A 24,566-nucleotide genomic window follows, 5' to 3' on the forward strand; every position below is an offset into this window, starting at 1 on the left:
CCTTCTACATGTATGAGTAGCAAGGCCAGAACCAGGGAGGAGTGACCTGGAGAAAGCCCCTTCCTCTCTCTGGGCTCAGGCGATGCATCTGTAAAATGGGAATGATAGGAGTTCCCGCCCCGTGGGGGTCAGGACTGATGCAGGTCACGTGTTCACCACAGGGCCAGGAATACAGTAGGTGCTCGATAAATGGGAGCCGTTACCAAATCTACGAGGAAGGGAATGGGAACCGACTCTGCTCCAAGTGGCCCGTGGAGGCCGCAGAGCTAGAAGAACCTTGGAGAACCCGAGTTTGTTCCAGAGGGGAGAGCAGAGAGGCGTCCCAGCCCTTGAGGTCTTTCCCAAGGATTCCAGTGGGCGGGCCCTCCTTCCTTCCCTGCACACATCTCCTTCCCAACCCCTCTCTGTGAAAGCAAGAAGCAAAAACCCCAGCACGTCTTCCAGACCCTTAGACAATGCAGAGGCAATGCCAGGAGGAAGACGGATTGCCCCGGCTCTGACGGGGTGTGAAGGGAGCAGGGCGGTGTGGTCTTTATCAAAAATGGGTCTCGCCAGGGAGGCCTGCGGCCTGGCAGACGGGGCAGGAGCATGAGAACACACTTGGACTTCACAGCCCAGCTAGTCAGTGGGCTGGTCGGCACTCCTGGCGGAGGCTGGACCCAGAGAAGCAGCAGCTCAGCTCTCCGGCGGGGGGTTGAGGGGGGTGGGGGGTGGAGGGAGGGAGGGGGGCTTGGGACGGTCCTCGGAGACCCCAGCTTCCCCAGCACCCCCTCGTGGTGGCTCACCCGTGACTGTTTAAGCTGCAGCAGCTGCAGCACCTCGTCCTTCTTGTGGTAGTCCTTGGCGCGGGCGTCCGAGAAAACGTAGATGAAGGAGCCGGGGTTGGCGACCTCCACGGCAGCCTTGATGGCCCCCATGCTCATCTCTGGGCAGTCCCCGCCTCCCTGCAGGACAGGGCGGGTCAGCGGCCGCCACCCACCTCCTCGCCGTGGGGACCACCCAGGGAGGTGGGGGTCCCCTCCAGTGGCCTCTGTCCTGCCCATCCAGGGTCAGGCCAGGGCCCCAGCCACTCCCTTCCCTGAGACACAGTGTAGCATCCAATCCGCTTCATCTCTCATTCATTCACTCATTCACTCACTCATTCCTTCATTCACTCATTCATTCACTCATTCACTCATTCACTCATTCATTCATTCCTTCATTCACTCACTCATTCCTTCATTCACTCATTCATTCACTCACCCATGCCCGAGCGACACGGTCCCTCCCACAGGGTCTGGATGGGAGGCAGACTTTACATTAACAAGCACAGCACAGGCATTTAGTTACCATTGTGAGGAGTGCTACCAGTGCGATAGGAGGGATGGGAGCCACCGGGACATCGAACAGATACGCCAAAGAAGCCACGTGTTAGCCAAGGCTTGGAGGATACAGGAGTAGAGGGGTCGCCCGGAGAAGGAGAGGTGAGGGGTGGACAGAGGAAAACATTCAAAGCCGCCTCCTCAGATCCTCTCTGTGACCCGCCCTGGAACCGATTCCACATAAACACACAGCCCTCCCCTCCCCGCCCACCGGCCAGGAGCTCTCTGCCCCCCAGGTTCGCACACCCAGCACTGGAAGCAGGGTGTGCACACGGTAACTTCAGGAAACGCTTCTCTCTTTGGTTCACTCATCCTTCCATGTGCCGGGCCCTGTTCTGGGCCCTGGGGGACTTGGCGGTGAGCTAGACCGATCCGTGGGACCCCTGCCTGCAGGAAGCTGGGTGGGGGAGACGTATGCTGAACCAGGGTGTTCCGTGTGGCCCAAAAGCCGAGGAGGCCATGGGACATCTGACCCAGTCTCGGGCCAGGTTTTTGGGGGTCTGAATTGACCCCTCTTGAATCCTCCCTCAGCTGCCACATACCCCCTCCTTCCAAGCCTGCATCCATGCAGTAAATAATGACTACCTTCTACATGCCAGGCTCAGGGACTCCTGTAGGTACTTGGTTCACTGAATAAAGGAAGGTACCCCCCAAAGTACAAAATCTGCAGGACCCCCAAGCTGGGGGGGAGCCCCAGGCAGAGCTGGGGGGCAGGTCATAGCGGTCGCAGGAAGCACCACCTTGGCCCCCAGGTGGGGCAAAGACCTTGGCCTCTGGCAGGGACTGGGCAGAAGGACACAGAGGGCCAGCAGCCAGGGGCGGGGCGGCCTACCTGCACGTAGAGTTCTCTCAGCTCCCTCTGAAACACCGCTGGGTCGGCCGTGAGGGTCACCGGGCCAATATCTGCAGGGAAGAGAGAGAGGACCAGGTGAATTTGGACCCCCAAAAGCATAGCCCCCATGGGCTGGGTCAGCAACTGCATGATGTGTCACCACCAGAGGGGAGATGAGCTGAGACCTGGACCTCAGAGACCTCCACAAATGGGGACGTGGTAGGGGAGCAGCTCCCAGGGCTGCCAGGGTCAGATCTGGAAGGGAGGTCAGGCCACGTGGCCCTCTGCCCACTCCAAACTGGACCCAGAGCTCCAGGGGAGCAGAGAGATGGAGCAGGGGGCAAACCTCCAGTCCCGCCCCCAGACCCACAGTTCCCGATCGTTTGTGACTATGACTCTCCTAGAAACCTCCCCTCTACCAGCCCACCCAGCCCCTGCATCAGCGGGAAGGGAATTCTGGGAAGAAAAAGAAACAGAGAATTGAGCAAATAAGTTTTGGAGCACAGAGCAACTGGCCAACAGCAGACTGACCCACAGAAGCTAAACCTTCCAGAAACTGCATCCATATATTAGCTCACTTGAAAAGAGCGGGATTAATCACAAGGGCTGTGATCCCAAATGTTGGCAAGGATGTGGAGTAACTGAAACTTTCACGCACTGCCGGTGGGAATGCAAAAATGGTTCAGCCGCTTTGGAAAACAAACGGAAGTTTCTACAAAGTTAAACGTGCACCTGCCACAGGATCCAGTCTTTCCACTCCTCGGTATTTACCCAAGACAAATGAAAACATACGTCCACACCACGACTTGCACTCCAATGTTCATAGCAGCTGTTTTCACAATAGCCCAGAACTGGAAACAAGCCACATGTCCATAACTGGTGAATGAATAAACAAACTGAGGTACATTCGTATAATCAAATACCACTCAGCCAGAAAACGGAACGAGCTACCAATACAGGCAACCAGATGGATGAATCTCGCAGACACAATCCTGCACGAAAGAAGCCAGACACAGAAGGGTGCCTACTATACGGTTCCCTTTACAGAAAGTTCTGGAACTGGCAGAATTAATCAAAGGTGAAAAAACTCAGAACGGAGGTTGTCTGTGGGATAGGGAGATCCAAGGAACTGTCTGGGAAGGCAGAAACTCTCTATATTGTGATGGGAATGTGGGTTCCGCAGGTGTATCCGTTTGTCAAAAGTGTAAAGCAAAGATTTGCCCATTTCAATGTATGTTAAGAAAAAGAAACGTAAAAAATGATCATCGTTGAGTGGGGGAGTGGAGGGTGGGAGGAGATACAGATGAAACAAGAATGGCAGATTTTTTTGAATATTTGGTGATGCTGGGTGAGGGGGATATAAGAATTCATTATACTATTCTGCTTACTTTGTATATGCTTGAAATTTTCCCTAATAAATAGTTTTTTATTCAAGAGCAGTCATTGAAAGCCACAGCTAACATAAGACAAGGCTACCAGTGCACTGAGAACACGGCCAGAATTCCAACTCGCCATGTGGACATGTGCACAGTGCGGGTTTTGGAAGATGATGTGGACATCGGATTTCTTCAGGAAATATTTCATTTGAGTCCTTGGTGAACTCTAGTAATGGACTATGTTTAGTTCAAAAATTCTATTTTCCAGTCACCCTAAGAAAAATTCCCATACTTGGCAACTCGTCAACAGACCTAGTCCTTCTTAGAAAAGGAAGCACATGGAATTATCCGGCATTCATCCACCATTACCAAGGGAGGGTCTGGACACCAGCTCCTCTGCTGTATACTTTCAGAATCACCACCTGGAGGGCCCTGCCTCTCTGCTCTGTATTTATTCCCACATCCAACGGCCCCTTCCGCACCTGCTCTGGCCTTTACCAAGCCTTCTCCACTGGCTTCCTCCTGAACTCTGCAGTGACTAATTCAGTCAAACCCTCACCTTTGACGTCAGGCAGAGCTGACTGGAATCCTGGCTCCACCCTCCACCAGTCGTGCGGCTTCTCAGAGCTTTCTTCACCGTCCCAAGCCTCAGTTTCCCCATCTGTAAAATGATGCATTTCTCCTAGCTGAGAACCATCATTGTGAGAATCCATTAACACAGGGAAGGAAACACCTCGCTTGGGTTAGAGCAAAGGCTCTGCAAGCAGGAGTTGGCCCTGCTGATCTGAACGTACAATGCTTTTTTTTTCTTTTCTTTTTTAAAATTTTATTGAAGTATAGTTGACTTACAATGTTGTGTTAATTTCTGCTTTACAGCAAAGTGATTCAGTTATACATATATATATTCTTTTCCATTATGGTTTATCACAGGATATTGAATAGAGTTCCCTGGGCTATACAGTAGGTCCTTCTTGTTTATCCATCCTATACATACTAGTTTGCACCTGCTAATCCCAAACTCCCAGTCCTTCCCTCTCTCATCCCCCCTCCCCTTTGGCAACCACAAGTCTGTTCTCTATGTCTGTGAGTCTGTTTCTGTTTCGTAGATATGTTCATTTGTGTCATATTTTAGATTCCACATATAAGTGGTATTACATGGTATTTGTCTTTCTCTGTCTGACTTACTTCACTTAGTATGATAATCTCTAGGTCCATCCATGTTGCTACACATGGTATTATTTCATTCTATTTTATGGCTGAGTAGTATTCCATTGTATATATAAATATATATCACATCTTCTTTATCCATTCGTCTGTTGATGGACATTTAGGTTGTTTCCATATCTTGGTTATTATGGCTAGTGCTGCTATGAACATAGGGGTGCATGTATCTTTTTGAATTATAGTTTTGTCCCGGTATATGCCCAGGAGTGGAATTGCTGGATCATATGGTAACTCTATTTTTAGTTTTTTGAGGAACCTCCATACTGTTTTCCATAGTGGCTGCACCAATTTACATTCCCACTAACAGTGTAGGAGGGTTCCCTTTTCTTCACACCCCCTCCAGCATTTGTTATTTGTAGACTTTAATGATGGCCATTCTGGCCGGTTGAACACACAGTTGCTGGGCAATCTCACACAAGGCAGACAGGCAAAGACAGTCTTTTGCTCCAATGAGGTCCTCAAATTCTAGTTTGACTGAGGAGAGTAATAATTTTACTCAACGTTGGTTATTTCTTTATTACATAATAATATACATTCATTAAAAAATATATAACATTAATGATTCTGACATTTCCTAAGCACTTACTATGTACCAGCCTATGTGCTGAGATGCTTCCTGTGTATTAGCTTACTGAATCCTCCCTCCCAGTGTTAAGTCCAACTCTTACCCACATATTACAGAGGAGAAATGAAAGCCCAGAGAGGCTAGGTAACTTGCCCAAAGACACACAGTCAGTAAGCAGCAGAGCTAGAATATTAGCTTAGGTCTGTACAACTCCAGAATCTGAGCTCTTCTTTTTCTTTTTTTAATTAATTAATTTTGGCTGCATTGGGTCTTTGTTGCTGCGCGTGGGCTTTCTCTAGTTGCAAGAAGCGGGCTTCTCATTGTTGTGGCTTCTCTTGTTGTGGAGCACGGGCTCTAAGCACACAGGCCTCAGTAATTGTGGCACGCAGGCTCAGTAGTTGTGGTGCACGGGCTTAGTTGTTCCACAGCATGGGGGATCTTCCCGGACCAGGGCTTGAACCTGCGTCCCCTGCACTGGCGGGTGGATTCTTAACCACTGAGCCACCAGGGAAGTCCCAGAATCTGAGCTCTTGACAACTGCTCTCTGTGAACTGTACGTAGAAATTCCTCACATGCAGAAAAAGAAGGGAATTCTACCAACCAGAAATACTCTTATTTTTACATATAACCTTCAAAACTTTCATGCATATTTGTAAATCTTATATAAGTGCACACTATTTGAAGCAGAATTTCTATTTAAGTATAAATAACATACTATTTTTAATTTGACTCTTTTCACTGAACAACACATTGTAAGCGTCCTTCCAGAAGGTCAAATACTCAGTTCAAAATAATTTTTAATGGCTACAAAGTATTTCCTTTGTATAAATGTCCAATAGTGGTCTTGACCATAGTGTTTTGTTTCCAATTTTTATAATGAACAATGTTATTCAGAACATCTTTATATCCGCTACATTCAAGCACTAGTTCCATTGTTTCCTTGGGATACACGCCCATAAGCAGAATTGCTGGGCCAAAGGTAAGGGCATTTGTAAAGACTTTGGATGCAAATTCAGTAACCTCATTACTGTCCTCATCCCCAGACGTTCCTGCCTCTGACCCATCTACCTGTCGTTGCCAGAGAAGCCGCCCTTGGGGCCAGTTTTGCCCACATCACCCCTGCTCAAAAGTCGACAGCAACTTCTCCTTGCCTGGAAACTGAGAGAAGCCTCTGCGGTACCCAGTTCTGAATCTGGATGGCCCTGCCCTCTCCCATCACAATCTATCACAGGTGTCAGACTACCCAACCGTTCCCAAGGCTGGACCAGCGCTAGGCTGACCACATTCTCTCCCACTCACAGCAACATGAGAAAAATTAAGTTGGTAAAGTGGGTTATCATAAATTAAATGTGCTCCAATTGGAAGGACCACCCTTTATTCTTCAGTGCATCTGCTTCCTGCTTGGGGAGCTGATGATCGCTCAGAACAGTAACAGCCAGAGGGAGTTGATTCTCTTCATGGTTCTACGGGCTTTCTCTAGTTGTGAAGAGCGGGCTTCACAAGTTAAAATGTTATGTGTATGGTGTTACAATTTTTGTGTACAGTGTTAAAATGTCAGTCACCTATGTCAGCTCCCTCTGGGCTTTTTGCAACCCCCCTTTTCTTTTCTTTTAGCTTTTAAAAAAAATGACTCTATTGGGTTGAGAAACCCAAAATGAGCAGCCCTGTGGTGGAAGGTGGGGAGAATGCCAGACGTAGCATCTAAGGTCTGACCTTCCATTGCCAAAGCCGTTCTGACATATTCTGGGCTTTGAGAGGGAGGAAGATTCTTCTGGGAAATTGACCAGTTCCAACTCCCGCACACCTCTCAGCAATGCTCCTCAACAGTTACCGCCTCATGCAACCTCCTGGGACCCCAAGCACTGGGCCAGCACATGCTGAGGACTAGGGATTGTCTGCAAACACAGGACGCAGGAAATTCCAGAAGCCCTGGAGAAGCCCCTGGGCTGGAGGTCCCTGGAAAGGACTTTAAGAACTCTGTCTTAGTTTCCTATTACTGCTGTGACAGATTACTACAGACTCAGTGTCATTTTTTTTTAAATACATTTATTTATTTTTGGCTGTGTTGGGTCTTTGTTGCTGCACGCAGGCTTTCTCTAGCTGCGGCAAGCGGGGGCTACTCTTCGTTGCAGTGCGCATGCTTCTCATTGCAGTGGCTTCTCTTGTTGTGGAGCACGGGCTCTAGGCGCACGGGCTTCAGTAATTGTGGCATGAGGGCTCAGTAGTTGTGGCTCGCGGGCTCTAGAGCACAGGTTCAGTAGTTGTGGCGCACGGGCTTATTTGCTCCGCGGCATGTGGGATCTTCCCGGACCAGGGCTTGAACCCGTGTCCCCTGCATTGGCAGGCGGATTCTTAACCACTGCGCCACCAGGGAAGTCCCCAGACTCAGTGTCTTAAAACAACACACATTCATTTCTGGAGGTCAGAAGCCCTAAAATAAAGGTCTCGGCAGGGCTGTGTTCCTTCCAGAGGCTCGAGCGGAGAATCCATTTCTTTGTCTTTTCCAGCTTTTGGAAGCTTCCTTCATTCCTCGATCATGGTCCTTTTCCTCCATCTTCAAAGCCAGTAATGTAGCATCTTTAAATATCTCCCTCTCCCTCTGCCTCTGTCATCACATCTCCTTCTCTAATTCTGACCCTCCTGCCTCCCTCTTAAAAGGACACTTGTGATCACAATGGGCCCAAGTAGACAATCCAGGATCATCTCTCCATCTCAAGATTCCTAACTTAATCACTTCTGCGAAGTCCTTTTTGCCATGTCAAGTATGAGATTTACAGGTTCTCTGGACATCTGCGGGGGCGGGGGGCATTTTCCTGCCTATCATACCCTCCACCATCCTGTCTCCTTCAAGAATGGGCTTAGACCCCTATGTTCATAGCAGCACTATTCACAATAGCCAAGACATGGAAACAACCTAAATGTCCATCGACAGAGGACTGGATAAAGATGTGGTGCATATATACAATGGAATACTACTCAGCCATAAAAAAGAATGAAATAATGCCATTTGCAGTAACATGGATGGACCTAGAGATTATCATACTAAGTGAAGTAAGTCAGAAAGAGAAATACCATATGCTATACTTATATCTGAAATCTAAAATACAACACAAATGAACTTATCCGTGAAACGGAAACAGATGCACAGACATAGAGAACAGACTTGTGGTTGCAGGGGGCAGGGGGAGGGAAGGATTGGGAGTTTGGGATTAGCAGATGCCCACTATTATATACAGAATGGATAAAACACAAGGTCCTACACACACACACACACACACACACACACACGAATCACTTGCTGTAACAAAGAAATTAACACAACATCATAAATCAACATACTTCAATAAAATAAATTTTTAAAAAAAGAATGGGCATCTTTTCATGTGCCTCTTAGCCACCTGTATGTCTTCTTTGGAGAAATGTCTATTTACGTCTTCTGCCCATTTTGTGATTGGGTTGTTTGTTTTGATATTAAGCTGCACGAGTTGTTTATAAATTTTGGAGACTAATCCCTTGTCAGTCACATCATTTGAAAATATTTTCTCCCATTCTGTGGGTTGTCTTTTTGTTTTGTTTATGGTTTCCTTTGCTGTGCAAAAGCTTTTGAGTTTAATTAAGTCCCATTTGTTCATTTTTGTTTTTATTTCCATTACTCTGAGAGATGGATCAAAAAAGATATTGCTGTGATTTATTATATCAGAGAGTATTCTGCCTATGTTTTCCTCTAAGAGTTTTATACTGTCCAGTCTCACATTTAGGTCTTTAATCCATTTTGAGTTTTTTTTGTGTGTATGGTGTTAAAGAATGTTCTAATTTCATTTTTTTTTACATGTAGCGGTCCAGTTTTCCCAGCACCATTTATTGAAGAGGCTGTCTTTCCCCCATTGTATAGTCTTGCCTCCTTTGTTGTAGATTAATTGACCGGGATGGACCTAGACATTGTCATACTAAGTGAAGTAAGTCAGACAGAGAAAGAGAAATATCGTATGATCTCGCTTATACACGGAATCCAAAAAAAAAATGATACAAATGAGCTTATTTACAAAACAGAAACAGACTCACAGACTTAGAGAGCAAACTTATGGTTTCCAGGGGGGAAGGGTGGAAGGAGGGATAGTTAGGGAGATTGGGATTGATATGTACACGCTGTTATATTTTAAATGGATAACCAACAAGGACCTACTTTATAGCACAGTAAACTCTGCTCAATATTCTGTAACAACCTAATTGGGAAAAGAATTTGAAAAAGAATAGATACATGTATATGTATAACTGAATCACTTTGTTGTACACCTGAAACTAACACAACATTGTTAATCAACTGTACTCCAATATAAAATAAAAAGTAAAAAAAAAAAAAAAAGGAATGCGCTTGGGGAAAAAAATGATTTGACTACAAACCTATATGCCAAACATAACAATGTTGAGAATGAAGAGATCCGAAGAGCCCCACCTTTAAAAAGATGGGGAAACTGAGGCCAGAGAGGGGAAGAGAGTCCTTCAAGGTCAGATGGGAAGATCTGGCAGTAGAGTTGATCGGCTACATCACACCAACAGTTACCCCTTATCTTGTTCATCGTCACAGAACTCCTGCCCACCTCAGCGCCTGGCACATGGTAAGTGCTTAATAAATACTGTTCAAATGAGTAAATGAATAACATTTATTTACTCATAACAAATACTGTTTGAGTATACTGTTTGATCAGCTCCAAGTCAGAACCCTTTATCTTTTTTTTTTAATTTTTATTTATTTATTTTTGGCTGCATGGGGTCTTTTGTTGCTGCACGCAGGCTTTCTCTAGTTGTGGTGAGCGGGGCTGCTCTTCGTTGCGGTGCAAGGGCCTCTCATTGCGGTGGCTTCTCTTGTTGCGGAGCATGGGCTCTAGGTGCGTGGACTTCACTAGTTGTGGCACATAGGCTTAGCTGCTCCGCAGCATGTGGGATCTTCCCGGACCGGGGCTCGAACCCGTGTCCCCTGCATTGGCAGGAGGATTCTTAACCACTGCGCCACCAGGTAAGTCCAGGACCCTTTATCTTTATATCCTGTGCCCAGCACAATGACAGGCATACAATCAACACCCAGCAAATATTCCTGAATGCCAAGCCTGCCTGATCCCCAGGCGCTCCCACCACAGCACGCTACTGCCCATCACTCAGAGAAACAGATCCAAAATGAGGCAGAAAACCAAATGTGGTTATTTGGGGCATGCAGAGGGGTTGGCCGTATTAAGGGAGAGCTGGCCAGACGGACAAAAGTGTTTGTGATTCCTCTTGAGTTACAGGGCAGGGCATTTTAAAAACTCTGCCCCAAGCTCTGAACAAAGAAGGCTCTCAGGGGAGAGCACACTTACACACACAGACGCACTGATGTGCAAAAACTAGTCTGATTTCTTCCTTTTACTGAACAGATAATCCCCAAACCAGCTCTGGGTGCTGGTTGCTACTGACCAGTCCCATCATTCCAGGGCTGGACCAGCTTTCAAGATGCCCAGACGGGGCTGGGAGCACGGAGGTCTTCTCTCCATCTGTCTTCCTTGCTGCCCGACTGTCCACCTGCCCACCCATCCATCTACAGCTCCAGGCAGTGAGACAGAGATAGATGCCTTCTTGTCGTTAATTAATGCTGGTCCACGGCTTCATTTGTCATCCCTGGGACCTACCGCACCATCATCACTCATCATGCCAAAGCTCCCCAGGACAGGGTGTTTTCAGCAGGGTAACCATTTCAAGACCTGTTTTCCGGCAGGACAGAGTGAGGTACCAGGACAGGGCAGGACACCTGACATGTCCCCATGTGAGTTTGCCCACTGAGAGGGGTTCCTTGAGCCGCTGTCCATCTCCCTCCTTCACCCGGTCCAGGAAGGACTGGATCTGGATAAAAAGCCCTTCTTAGCATGATGTTGATGTGGATGATGATGGTGATGCTGCTGCTGATGCTGATGGTGATGGTGATGCTGCTGCTGCTGCTGCTGATGCTGATGGTGATGGTGGTGCTGATGCTGATGCTGATGCTGTTGCTGATGGTGATGGTGATGATGATGCTGATGCTGATGCTGATGGTGATGCTGATGCTGATGCTGATGCTGATGCTGATGCTGATGCTGATGATGATGCTGCTGATGCTGATGGTGATGGTGATGATGATGGTGGTGGAGGTAGATGTGGGTGATGATGCTAACAGCAGCTTCAATGCATCGAGTACTTACTATTCTACAGTGTTTAGCTCAGTCCTATTAACAGCTCCCTGTTAGAATGGAGGATGCCAAGACCTTGCTGAAGGTCATATACAGCTAGCAAGTGGTAGTCAATAACTGTACTAGTTTCCTGTGGTCACCGTAATAAAATATCACAAACCCGGTGGCTTTAAACAATGGAAATACATTCTCTCAGAGTCCTGGAGGCTAGAAGTCCAAAAAAAGGTGTCAGCAGCCCATGCTTTCTCTGAAGGCTCTTGGGGAGAATCCGCTCCATGCCTCCTTCCTCTTCACTTCTCATGATACTAGCAATCCCTGACTTGTAAAGACACCATTACTCCAATCCTTCTCCCTGTGCCTCTTCTCTCCTTATAAGGACACCAGTCCCATTGGATTAAGGGCTCACTCCACTTCAGTATGACCTCATCTTAACTAATTACATCTTCAATTACCCTATTTCCAAAAAAGGTCACATTCTGAAGCTCTAGGAAGGACAGGAATTCTGTGACGACACTGTTCAATCTAGAATAATGTCCAAGTCCACATATTTGGCTCCAAAGCCTGTTCTATTTGCCACTGGCTATACTGCCTCCAAAAATGAGGGTGATGATGATGATGACAGCTACCACTGTTCTAATTTTTTTTTTTTTTTTTTGGCGGTACGCGGGCCTCTCACTGTTGTGGCCTCTCCCGTTGCGGAGCACAGGCTCCGGACGCGCAGGCTCAGCGGCCGTGGCTCACGGGCCCAGCCGCTCCGCGGCATGTGGGATCTTCCCGAACCGGGGCACGAACCCGTGTCCCCTGCATCGGCAGGCGGACTCTCAACCACTGAGCCACCAGGGAAGCCCTATAGGTGAGAATTTGAGGGCTAACGAGGTAGAGCAAACTGCCCAAGGTCTTACAATGAGGAAGCATCAGAGACAGGATTCAAACCTGGGTCCGTCTGACCCCGGATCCAAGCTCTCAATCATGCAGGAAGCTGCAGACATATGGCCCTTGTTCCCCAGCCCCTCGTTTCTGTTCCTGGAGGGGGCGGGAGGTTCGTGACTGAAGGTGGGCACCTGCCTAACAGCTGGGCAGATGCGGCGTGGGTTCCCTCTGAGCAGGGCTTGCCAGGTGCAGGGATGATTAAACCCATGACCTTGTCTCCACTTGTGCTGCCCTTGAGCATATGAGCCCCAGAAGCCTGGCCCAGAACCACCTCTCCATAGGGAAATATTTTCCACTTGATAAGACGAGGGGGTGGAGCCTCGAGGACGTATGAGGGTCACGCACAGGAAGAACCACCCGGCCCTTCACGTGGGTGATCCTCCAGTCCGTCACCCAGTCTGTGTGTCCCAGTGGTCACGGTCACAGCCAGGCGCCAGAGAGCCAGTCTCAGAAAGACCTCACGTCCAGGACTCTTCCCCGAACCTGCCTTTCCCACCTCCTTGAAAGCAGGGCTTGAACCCTGGGGCCACTCTGGGTTTTCCCCTTCCCCCCTCTCCCGCTGCAGGGGCCCCAAGCAGGGTCTCACCGTCTGCCACCATTGTGGGCAAATTGTGTCCCCTCTCCGGGACTCAGTCCTCCCGTTTCTTTTCTTTTGTTTTTTTTTTATAGCAGAACATACTTTATTATTTTTTTTAATTTGTTTATTTTTATTTTGGGCTGCTTTGGGTCTTTGTTGCTGCGCGGGCTTTATCTCTCAAGCTGCAGCGAGCGGGGGCTACTCTTCATTGCGGTGCGCGGGCTTCTCACTTCGGTGGCTTCTCTTGCTGCAGAGCACGGGCTCAGTAGTTGTGGCTCGCAGGCTCTAGAGAACAGGCTCAGTAGTTGTGGAGCATGGGTTTAGTCGCTCCGCAACATGTGGGATCTTCCCGGACCAGGGCTCGAACCCCTGTCCCCTGCATTGGCAGGCAGATTCTTAACCACTGCGCCACTAGGAAAGTCCCTAAAACCACCTCTTCCCTGACCTGGCGACCCAGAGAAGATGCTCAAACTCACTCTCTATCAGACATAACGCAAATTAAAACAGGTTACCATTTCTTACCTATCAAATTAGCAAAAAAGGGAAGAGTGACGTCCCCATATGCCAGCAAGTGTTTGGGAGAAAAGCAGCCTCACACTCTCTTGGTAGGAGGGTTAGATGGTACAGCATTTCTGGAGGACGGTTTGCTGATACCAATTAAAATTTTTTAAATGTTCATATGCTTTAACAATGAACCGGTTGCAATTCTGAGAATCTATCCTATAGCTATGTTGTGGTTTTTTAATATTTATTTATTTTGGCTGCACCGGGTCTTGGTTGTGGCATGCGGGATCTTTAGTTGCGGCATGCGAACTCTTAGTTGTGGCATGCATGCAGGATGTAATTCCTTGACCAGGGATCGAACCCGGGCCCCCTGCATTGGGAGCACAGAGTCTTACCCACTGGGAACACCAGGGAAGTCCCGTTCCTATAGATACGTTTTTGCAAATGTGTGTGTATATTGTAAGGAAACTGAAAGCAAACTATTTTTCATAATGCAGGAGTGGCTGGATAAATCGAGGTAAGATAAATTAAGATCCCTCCTGTAACACCTTCTGTAGTCATTAAAACAATGCAGGGGATCGATATTTCCTAACATAAAAAGAGATCCATGGTATAGCATGTGGGGGAGAAAAAACAAGTTGCAAAACAGTTTGCATAGTATAATCCCGTCTTTTATATAATAAAAAAACTAAGTGTATATATGTATACAAGTGAATGACACGCACACACGGTCTGGAAGCACACAAAATGATTAAAAGTGTTTGCATCTCTTGAGAGTCGTGTTATTAGAACATTTAACAAGCATGTATTAAATTTATAATTTTTTGAGGAAACTTAATAATTTCAGTTATTCACTGAAAGAGCTAAGCCCTGGTGCCAAATTTGACAAAGAGCACAAAGGAAGAATATCATTTACTGATCATACATATTGAAATAAATGGAAAACTCCTAAAGGAGACATTGGCAAACAGAATCCAGCTGTATATTAAAGAATAATCCAGGGCTTCCCTGGTGGCACAGTGGTTGAGAGTCCACCTGCCGATGCAGGGGACACGGGTTTGTGCCCTAGTCCGGGAAGATCCCACATGCCACGGAGCGGCTGGGCCCGTGAGCCATGGCCGATGAGCCTGCGCTTCCGGAGCCTGTGCTCCGCAACGGGAGAGGCCACAACAGTGAGAGGCCCGCGTACTGCAAAAAAAAAAAAAAAAAAAAAGAATAATCCACAATGACTGAGTAGGGCTTATGCAAGGAATGTGGAAATGGTTTAAAATGAAGGAATCACATCCAGAGGTCAACAGGAGAAAAGATCTCACAAATATCTCAACAAAGCCAGAAAGTCACTGGCTAAAATTCAGCACCATTCCCATTTGGGATTTTTGTTTTGGGGTGTTTTTTTCTACCTTTAGAAAATTAAGAATGAAAGTATCTTCCTTCCCCTGATGAAGAAAACCTCAAACCAAGAACCAGTATCATACAATGATATACAATCAGAAGCAAGACAAGACCGACTTCAGCTACCACCATTACTTAACACTGTGCTAAATACCACAAAACATTCCAAACAAGCAAAAAATTTGATTGGAAAAGAGGAGACAATATTACAATTTGGACAGGCTGTGATTGTCAACCTAGAAAACTCAAGACATTACCCCCCAAAAATTAGAACTAGTTTCTTTACAAAGTCTTCAGGAAGAAAGTTGGAAACAAAATAAATATATGAAAATAAATTACTTTCCAACATACTAGCAGTACTCATTTGCAAAAAAGATAATGAAAAAAATTCCTGGTCAAAATAGTCATACAAAACCCAAAATATTTAGAAATGATCTTAAAAAGAAATGGGTAGAACCTATAAGGAAAAAAAAAACCTATAAGTTTTTTACAAAAGGAAATAAATATGTAAAAAAAAAAAAAAAGGAAGTGGTCTCCTGGAGGAAAACAATGAAATTTTTTTAAATGATAATTCTTCCCCAGATCAAGATTTAACACAATTCTGAGGAAATTCACAGTAGGAATTTCTTTTTTGGAAGTTGACTACGTTTTCTACTTTTCATCTGAAAAGAAAACATGTTCAAGAATATTTTGAAAATGAAGAAGAATAAAAAGAACATGAAGAAGCTGCAGGGCTAAGTAACTCTGGAAATGAGCTGCGTCTATAAGACTAAAGGCAAAAGAACTGTACTCTAGTGAACAAAGTTGTTTTCCACGGGGTGCAAGTTAGCAATGCTAAAACCACTATAAATGTGGACTAGAACTGAAAATTAAGTAAATGACGAGTGAGTGGGGAAGGGTGAGGGCCAGGTTAGTCACTGTCAGAGTGGGAGGTTATAGGTAAGCAAGAATGGGAGGCTGGAAGGATCAATGAGAGTTGGAGACATCAGAATGAACTCATGTTCAGCTTAATACAGATAGACAGTTAAACAGAGAAATATTTATAGATATGGGTATACACAAAGGTTACACATACAACATGTACCTCCTTGCTCTGTCAGCTAAAGATGCAGAAGTGGTGACACCCCAGTAGCAACAAGCACACCTAGCACTCAGATGCTGGTGTCTAATACTATTTTTCGATCAACAGAACCAGGGCTCCTTGGAGAAATTACTAATTCTAGGACTGGGGAAGGAAATACATAAGATGAGTCTGAAGTATCCTGTAGTGCCAGAAAGTAAGAAAGTGCTTTAAAAAAATTCACAGTAGGGGTATGTCAAAGGCACACAGACTGTGTGTGCCCAAGAGCTCCCAATGACTGAAGTTGGAAAATTTTGAGCAACAAAATAAAGTAGTATTGGATTATAACCCAAGGTATAAAACTATGAGACCAGGGCTTCCCTGGTGGCGCAGTGGTTGAGAGTCCGCCTGCCGACGCAGGGGACGCGGGTTCGTGCCCCGGTCCGGGAAGATCCCACATGCCGCGGAGCGGCTGGGCCCGTGAGCCGTGGCCGCTGAGCCTGCGCGTCCGGAGCCTGTGCTCCGCAACGGGAGAGGCCACGACAGTGAGAGGCCCGCGTACCGCAAAAAAACAACAACAACAACAACAAACAAACAAACAAAAAAAACTATGAGTCCATGCTGATATATATATAAATGATTGAATAAACAAATAAATGGAAAAGAATCAACTCTCTCATGCAGAAGATTTCCAAACAATTTATGTAAATAGCCCACGTTCAAGGAGGTGGATCACAACTCCCTAGTTCTTAAGTGTGGGCTGCGTGTAAGTGACTTTCTTCCAAAGAGGACAGTACAGAAAAGGAGAAAGAAAAGAGGACGCTTACAGTGAAGACACCTGACAACCTCAGTCAGGTGATCAAGGTCAGCGTCAGCAGTGATAAGTCATAATGAGGGCATGTACCCTGGACATGATATGATGAGAATGGCATTGCTCCTCTGTGGTCTTCCTCCCATTACCCAGTCTAACCGGAGAAAAGCAACCGGCAAATCATGACTGAGGGACAAAACATCTGGGCAATACTCGTCAGAATTGTCAAGGTCATCAAAAACAAAGTCTGGGGGCTTCCCTGGTGGCGCAGTGGTTGAGAGTCCGCCTGCCGATGCAGGGGACACGGGTTCGTGCCCCGGTCCGGTAGGATCCCACGTGCCGCGGAGCGGCTGGGCCCGTGAGCCATGGCCGCTGAGCCTGGGCGTCTGGAGCCTGTGCTCCACACGGGAGAGGCCACAACAGTGAGAGGCCCGCGTACCGCAAAAAAAACAAACAAACAACAAAAAAAAAACAAAGTCTGAAAAGCCATCACAACCAAAAGAAGCCTTAAGGGACATGACAACTAAATGGGATCCTGAATGGGCTCCTGGAACAAATGTTAGGGGAAAATTGAGGAAGTCTGAATAAAGAATGGACTTTAGGACTTCCCTGGTGGCACAGTGGTTAAGAATCCACCTGCCGGGCTTCCCTGGTGGCGCAGTGGTTGGGAGTCCGCCTGCCGGTGCGGGGGGGCGCGGGTTCGTGCCCCGGTCCGGGAGGATCCCACGTGCCACGGAGCGGCTGGGCCCGTGGGCCATGGCCGCTGGGCCTGCGCGTCCGGAGCCTGTGCTCCGCGGCGGGAGAGGCCGCAGCGGTGAGAGGCCCGCGTACCGGAAAAAAAAAAAAAAAGAATGCACCTGCCAATGCAGGGGACACGGGTTCAAGCCCTTGTCTGGGAAGATCCCACATGCCGCGGAGCAACTAAGCCCGTCTACCACAACTACTGAGCCTGCACTCTAGAGCCCGTGAGCCACAACTACTGATGCCTGCACGCCTAGAGCCCGTGCTCTGCAACAAGAGCAGCCACCGCAATGAGAAGCTCGCGCACCACAACGAAGAGTAGACCCAGCTCGCCACAACTAGAGACAATGCCCACGCGCAGCAGCGAAGACCCAGTGCAGCCAAAAAAAAAAAAAAAGTAATGGACTTTAGTTAATAATAACCTATGGGGACTTCCCTGGCGGTCCAGTGGTTAAGACTTCACCTTCCGATGCCGGGGGTGCGGGTTCGATCCCTGGTCGGGATCCCTAAGATCCCACATGCCTCGAGGCCAAAAAACCAAAACATAAAACAGAAGCAATATTGTAACAAATTCAATAAAGACTTTAAAATTGGTCCATATCAAAAAAAAAAAATCTTAAAAAAAAAACCCAACATATCAGTACCGGTTTGTTAATTGTGATAAATGTACCATTGTAATATAAGATGTTAATAAAAGGGAAAACTGGGTGTTGGGTATACGGGAACTTCTTTGCAATAATTCTGTAAATTTAAAACTGTTTTAGGGCTTCCTTGGTGGCACAGTAGTTGAGAATCCTCCTGCCAATGCAGGGGACACGGGTTCGAGCCCTGGTCTGAGAAGATCCCACATGCCACGGAGCAACTAAGCCCGTGCGCCACAACTACTGAGCCTGTGCTCTGGAGCCCGCGAGCCACAGCTACTGAAGCCCACGTGCCACAACTACTGAAGCCTGTGTGCCTAGAGCCCGTGCTCCACAACAAGAGCAGCCACCACAATGAGAAGCCCCAGCTTGCTGCAACTAGAGAAAGCCTGCGCACAGCAGTGAAGACCCAACGCAGCCAAAGATAAATATATTATTTAAAAAAAAACCTGTTCTCATTAAAAGTTTATTAAAATTTTAAAGCTGTCAGCCAATGAAAAGATAAAGAAGATACAGCTTATATACACAATGGAATACTATTCAGCCACGAGAAAGAAGGAAATCCTGCTGCTTGGGACAACTTGGATGGACCTTGAGGGCATTATGCTAAGTGAAATGAGTCAGACAGAGAAAGACAAATACTGTATGATCTCATTTATATGTGGAATCTAAAATAAAAAAAAAAAAGTGAAACTCAGAGAAACAGAGAGTAGAGTGGTGGTTTCCAGGAATAAGGGAGTGGGAGACATGGGGAGGTGTTAGTCACAGGATACAAACTTACAGTTATCAGATGACTAAGTTCTGGGAATCGAATGCACAGCATAGTAATTATCACTAATAATACTGTACTATGTACTTGAATATTGCCAAGAAAGTAGATCCTAAATGTTCTCACCACAAAAAAAGAAATGGTAATTATGTGACATGATGGCAGCGTTAGCTAACTGCTATGGTGGTAATCATTTTGCAATATATAAATGTATCAAATCAATACATTGGACATCTTAAACTAACCCAATATTATGTGTCAATTATATTTCAATAAGGCTGGGGGTAAATTATTTTTTTAAGAATAGGAGGAAGGATTTACCCTATTATAAAGCCAAATAATTAATGTTAATTAATTAATGTTAATTAATGTTAATGTTAATTAATAATTAACAATGTGCTGCTGGAACAAGAACTGTCATACAATGGGACAGAATGGAAAGCCCAGGTAAATTAATAGATATAAAGTAATTTTGGATAAAGGCAGGATCTAAATGAATGAAAAAGAAAGGATTATTTGATAAAATGTAACTGTACCATCAATTATCCTGTTCTGGAAGAATTACATCAAATTGTTTTTAATACCAGTGCCAATTTTTTTTTAATTCCAGGTTAAAAAATTAAATATGAAGAGAAAAAAAAGAAAACGAATGAAAAAACCTAGAACATGTACCTAACTGATTTTGTGATAGAAAAAAATCTGAGAATGAAAGTGAAGAAATTACAAAGGGAAAAAGGCAATAGATTTTGCTACATAAACATTTAAAACTTCAGAACATCATGAATCACAAATATTAAAAGACAAACGACTAGGAAATGCTAACCACATAACAAAAAACAACTAATATCATCAATATAAAGTCCCCATACTGACTGATAAGAAAACCACTAAAAACCCCGAATGGAAAAATGAGTAAAGGAACTGACAATTTACAAAAGAAGAAATTCACACACAGAAACATCTAGTAAACACTTGAGAACTTACTGAACCTCACTAGCAATGAAAATAAGAAGATATCATTTTCCATCTTTTGAATTAGGAAAAATAATGTTATCCTAATCCCTAGGGTTGGGGGCAGCTGCTCTGAAACAGTCCCCTCAAATGCCTCTGACAGAAGTTTAAACTCCCAAAACACTGGAAAACAATTTGAAGGTCTGCCTACCCACTCAGTGTGTTTGTAATGACCTAGGAATTCCACTTCCAAAATCTCAATCCAATGAAAAAACCAGTCAAAGATGCAGACAAAGATTTACACACCAGAGTGCTTTTTGCAACATTTTAATAGAGAAAAACCGAAAACAACCTAAATTTCAGCCAAAATAAAACGATTAGCAAAAGTCTAACTTTGCAGTTTGGGAACATCCCACTTTTTTTTCATTTAAAAACTTTAAAAAATATTTCCAAAGCACAGGTTCTGGTTTATCTCCAAGCATGTGCAGTCCAGAACCACTGAAACTTGCCCTGCAAAGCGTGGTCTTTGGGGTTGAAGGTAGGGGGTTCCTTTAAGAAGGCCCTCCCAGGACGCAGCCCTGGGGGGGCCTGAACTGTCAGCTAAAACCCCTGACTCTCAGCTCCTCTTCCACCAAAGGGAATTCCATTGGTTGATTCAAAAGACATAGCCTAACTTAAACCACAGATCCAATCCCTGCTCAGAAGCCCTCAGTGGCTGCTCACAGCCCATAGAAGGAAATCTAAGTGCTCCGTCCTCAGTTCCACAGTCACGGCCGGGACCAATCTCGCCTCTCCCCGCGTTCCCATTTCACTCCTCCTACGCCCTGGCTCCACACTCACACACACCTGCCCCTACATGTCAGCCACCACCCAGCGAGTTCCATGTGCTCAGGGAGACCTCTGTCCCACTGCATCCCTGGCACCTAGCATTGACAAATGGTCCAAAGATGCTAAGTTTCCCTTCATCTTCTTCAAGTCCTGCTCCAGCGATGCTTCCTCAGAGAGCCTTTGGTGGGTCCTTTCCCTTGCGAGCCGACAGTCAGGAGCCGTCAGGAGTGACACCTTCCACCCTCTGCCTGGCTTGTCGCCAGCAGACTGCCGGCTCCTGGGTGTGAACCCTGCCCCCTTCACACTGGAAGCCTCACAAGATCGTGCGCACAGCAGAGGCTCAATAAACGCTGAGGTCCCCCTCCACTGGACCTGGGGGGTCTGTAGGGAGTATGGTTTGGGGAGCAGGGGCGGGGAGAAGGATGGGATTTTTTTGTTTCATAGAAGATGGAGTGAAGGCTGGAGAGTCATGCACGCGCTCGGCGCCCAGAGAGGAGAGGTTGGGGATGGCACGAGGGCTTCATGAAGACGATGGCCAGAGGGGGGGCAGTGAGGACACTATGGGTCCCGGGACACTATGTCTGGTTCCAACAGGCTGCTCTCCTGCCCTACAACTGCAGCCAAGCATTTTAGAGACAAATATGGGTTATGAATCAGAAATTACATCAGCCTGGCAGGTGGCCTTGCGTAAGTCCCATCCATGTCCTGAGCCTCAGTTTCTCCAATTGTAAGAGAAGCGTTGGATTAAATGATCCCAAGCTCTCTCAATGCAATATCTTTGGAAGCCCAAGAACGACCCAGAAAGGGAGTGAGAAAGTTAGGGGGGTAGAGGGTGAACTGCGTCAGAGCTGAAACCCCCAGGACACACCTCACACCCCACGTCTTCACAAGTCCACCAGCCTTGCTGCCCCCTGACCCCCAGATGGGAGCTGTCCTTCTGATGTTCCCAGGAAACTTTTTCTAGACCCCTGACTTCTGTGCTTTGGGCTGCAGAGCCCTACAGAGCCCAGAACTCCTGGAAGCAGAGGGACTCCACACTCAGCCTAAGGGCTGCAAGGGATTATGTACACCGACTGCGGCCCATTTTTCAAATATCTGTAATGATGCTGTGATTAATAAAGAAAAATTCTTCTAAAAGGGCTTACTAGCTCATACAGCCTTGGGCCATTGTGTATTTTTTCAGCACAAGAACACTTTGCAGAGCAATTCTGCAAGGAATCTGCCATTTTTATTTTATTTTTTGGCTTTATAAAGCTATCCTACTAGATAGAGAGGTGACTAATAGAGAGAAACGTGATAAAACAGAGTAAAATTAATCACAGGATCTGGGTGGTGGGCAGACAGGTGTTTATGTATTTCCCACCCACCCCCATTTTGCTGTAAGTCTGAAGTTTTTCATTAAAAATGTTGGAGAAAAAGCAGTCCTGCCACTCAGAAAGTTGGAAGTCCAAGCACGCTCCACAGCTGTTTTCCCTGAAACTCCCCACAGTGGGGTCTCCCAGGGATCTTTTCAAGGACATGCCCCTAACACCTAGCTGAAAGATAGGGGGCTGCAGGCCAGGAGGTGCTGTCTGCAGGGTAGAAGGTGTTAGGTGGGGGGACCTGGCAGTGAGGATACTGCGGGTAGACGCGACGCGGCTGCTGTTTTTCTCGCGCGAACAGGTGAGGGGCAAGACGCGAAGCTCTCCCGCCTGGGTGGCTCTTCCGGCCCCCGAAGCCCACGACGGGAGCGAATTTGAAGAATGAACAAAGGCAAATCCGCAAACCTTGCGGAGGCTCATGCGCGCCAGGCCCTGGACACGAAGGACCCATTTCAACATCTCAGCAAGTTTGGGAGGCAGTTCTCGCCCCGCTTCCTAAAGGGGGAAGGTGCGGCTCCGGAAGGTGAGGTCACTTGCTGAAGTCGCAGAGCCAGGAGGTGGCTGCGGGGCATTTGAACGCAGTGCCTCTCCGTCACTGGCCTGACGACGCAAGCTGGGAGACGCGGGAGAAGGGGAGAGCAGGTTCCCCGGGAAAGGACCCGGCGGCTGCAAGGCCTGCCCCAGGTGCCGGCCTCGGGCAGAGTGAAGGCGTCGAGAAGGCGCCCCCACCGGGCCGCGGTGCAGCCTGCAGGCGTCCAGTGCGCCCGGGGCGCCATGCGGGCGAGTGAGCGCACCGCGCCAGGGCACCGGGCCAGGGGCGCGGCGGACGCCGGGGGCTCGGGGGGTCGCTACCTGGATCACGGAAGGGCACCAGCGCGTAGTTGCCGATGACCTGGCTGCCACGGCTCAGGCTGTGCTCCAGAATGCGCGAGGCGCCGTGCATCACCTGCATCAGGTCGTCCCACATGGAGCCGGTAACGTCTAAGACGATGGCCAGGGTGGCATCCCCCGTGGTAGGGGGCAGCGCCGTCCCGGGCTCGCCGGCCACCGCCGCTGCTGCCGAGACCGCCAGCAGCAGCCGCAGGAGCGGCTCCCGGGGCATCTTTGCTGAGCGCGGCCGAGGGGCTGCGGCTGCCGCGGTGGAGGCTCGCGGGGCCTTGAGAGCGCGTCCGCCCTGGTGCACCCAGCGGCCGTCCGACGCACGGCTGCAGCGCGGCGCCTCGCTCCGTCGGACCGCGGCCGGTGCGCGCGGGACGTGGGTTTGCGGCGGGGTCCCCCTGCCGGGAGACCGAGGCGGTCTTAGAGCCCACCCCGTTCAGGGTCACGGGCCCCGCCTCCTCCGCTCCCCTCACTGTGACTCAAACTTTCCCGGCCCCACTGCTCGCCAGTCCAGACCCGAGGTTAGGGGAGGACGCGGGGCAGACGGCAGAAGGGAGCTGGGCCCTCGGCCAAAGCCGCAAGGGATGGACGGGAGGCCCTGGACACCTGCGCCTCCCGCCGACCGCGCGCCTCGCTGCGGGGGCTGGAGAGGGAGGGGGAAAGACGCTGCCCCTGCCCTGGAGGGCTGCCCACGGGCCCTGGCTTTTGTGGCTCCCTCCACCCAGCCCCCTAAAAACCGACCCCCCAATACACACACACACACACACACACACACACAGAGTAACTCCCTTTCTTTCCTCAGGAGTCTGTGCTTCCCAGTTATTGTCTATTACTGGTATTATAATCAAGCAATGGAAGTTGAGCAGCTACTATGTGCTAGGCGCTTTCACATAGTTATTATTTCCTCGAGTGCTCGCAGCAACCCTAGAGGGAGGCACTAACGCTAAACCCATTTTACAGATGAGCAGACTGAAGCCCAGTCATTAGCCCAAAGTCACTCAGCTCTCAAGTAGTAGAGAGTCGATTAGAAGCCAGCTCTAGAAAGTTCCCGAAGCCCCTGGGCTCTGCTGCCTCTTCGAAGTGTTATCAGACATTGTCTAAGGTCATCTGATGACTCCAGAGGATGGGGGATGCCCCTCTGCCCATCTGCCTCGCTAGGTCCCCTGGATCCCATGTGAGGGTTCTGGGACACATGTGAGGTGCTAGTGGTGCTGCCTGGGTGCCTATAGCCGTCCCCTCCCAGACATTGCTCCCTCCCACCGCCTGGAGAGGGTCGGGCACCCCACCACTGCTCAGCTCAGCTTGTGCTCTCATAGCTTATTTCTGCATCTCTCTCCCTACCAGCCTAGGAGCCCCTTGGGGGCAGGGCTGCCTCTTGTTTCCCCCAGTCAGCCTCCAGTTCCCCAGCCCAGTCCCTGGCACATGGTGGGGACTCACTCAATATTGACTGAATAAATAAAGAAGAGACAGCTTTCGTGGTCCTGCCTGGTTTTGAGAAACACGGGAGGGAGCCCAGCTTGGTCCTCTCACTTTTCAGTCCCTCCCCCGAGAAGATTATCCTCCCAGGACA

At 48.0% G+C, this 24,566-nt stretch overlaps 1 protein-coding gene across 1 annotated transcript in view; it reads right to left on the reverse strand.

Annotated features, from left to right (window-relative positions):
• The window catches only part of HMCN2 (hemicentin 2), a gene marked incomplete at its 5' end in the record, with an annotated part of 150,276 nt that extends 127,057 nt beyond the window's left edge, over positions 1–23,219 (reverse strand). The window contains 3 exons of the mRNA XM_082842097.1: positions 786–944; positions 2,194–2,264; positions 22,970–23,219. Of these exons, the coding sequence (XP_082698223.1) occupies positions 786–944; positions 2,194–2,264; positions 22,970–23,219 (480 nt within the window). The remainder of the gene's footprint in view (positions 1–785; positions 945–2,193; positions 2,265–22,969) is intronic.
• Positions 23,220–24,566: the final 1,347 nt, after the last annotated feature.

The sequence above is a fragment of the Leucopleurus acutus genome, assembly GCF_964270905.1.
Source record: "Leucopleurus acutus genome assembly, chromosome: 7".
Taxonomy (NCBI): domain Eukaryota; kingdom Metazoa; phylum Chordata; class Mammalia; order Artiodactyla; family Delphinidae; genus Leucopleurus; species Leucopleurus acutus.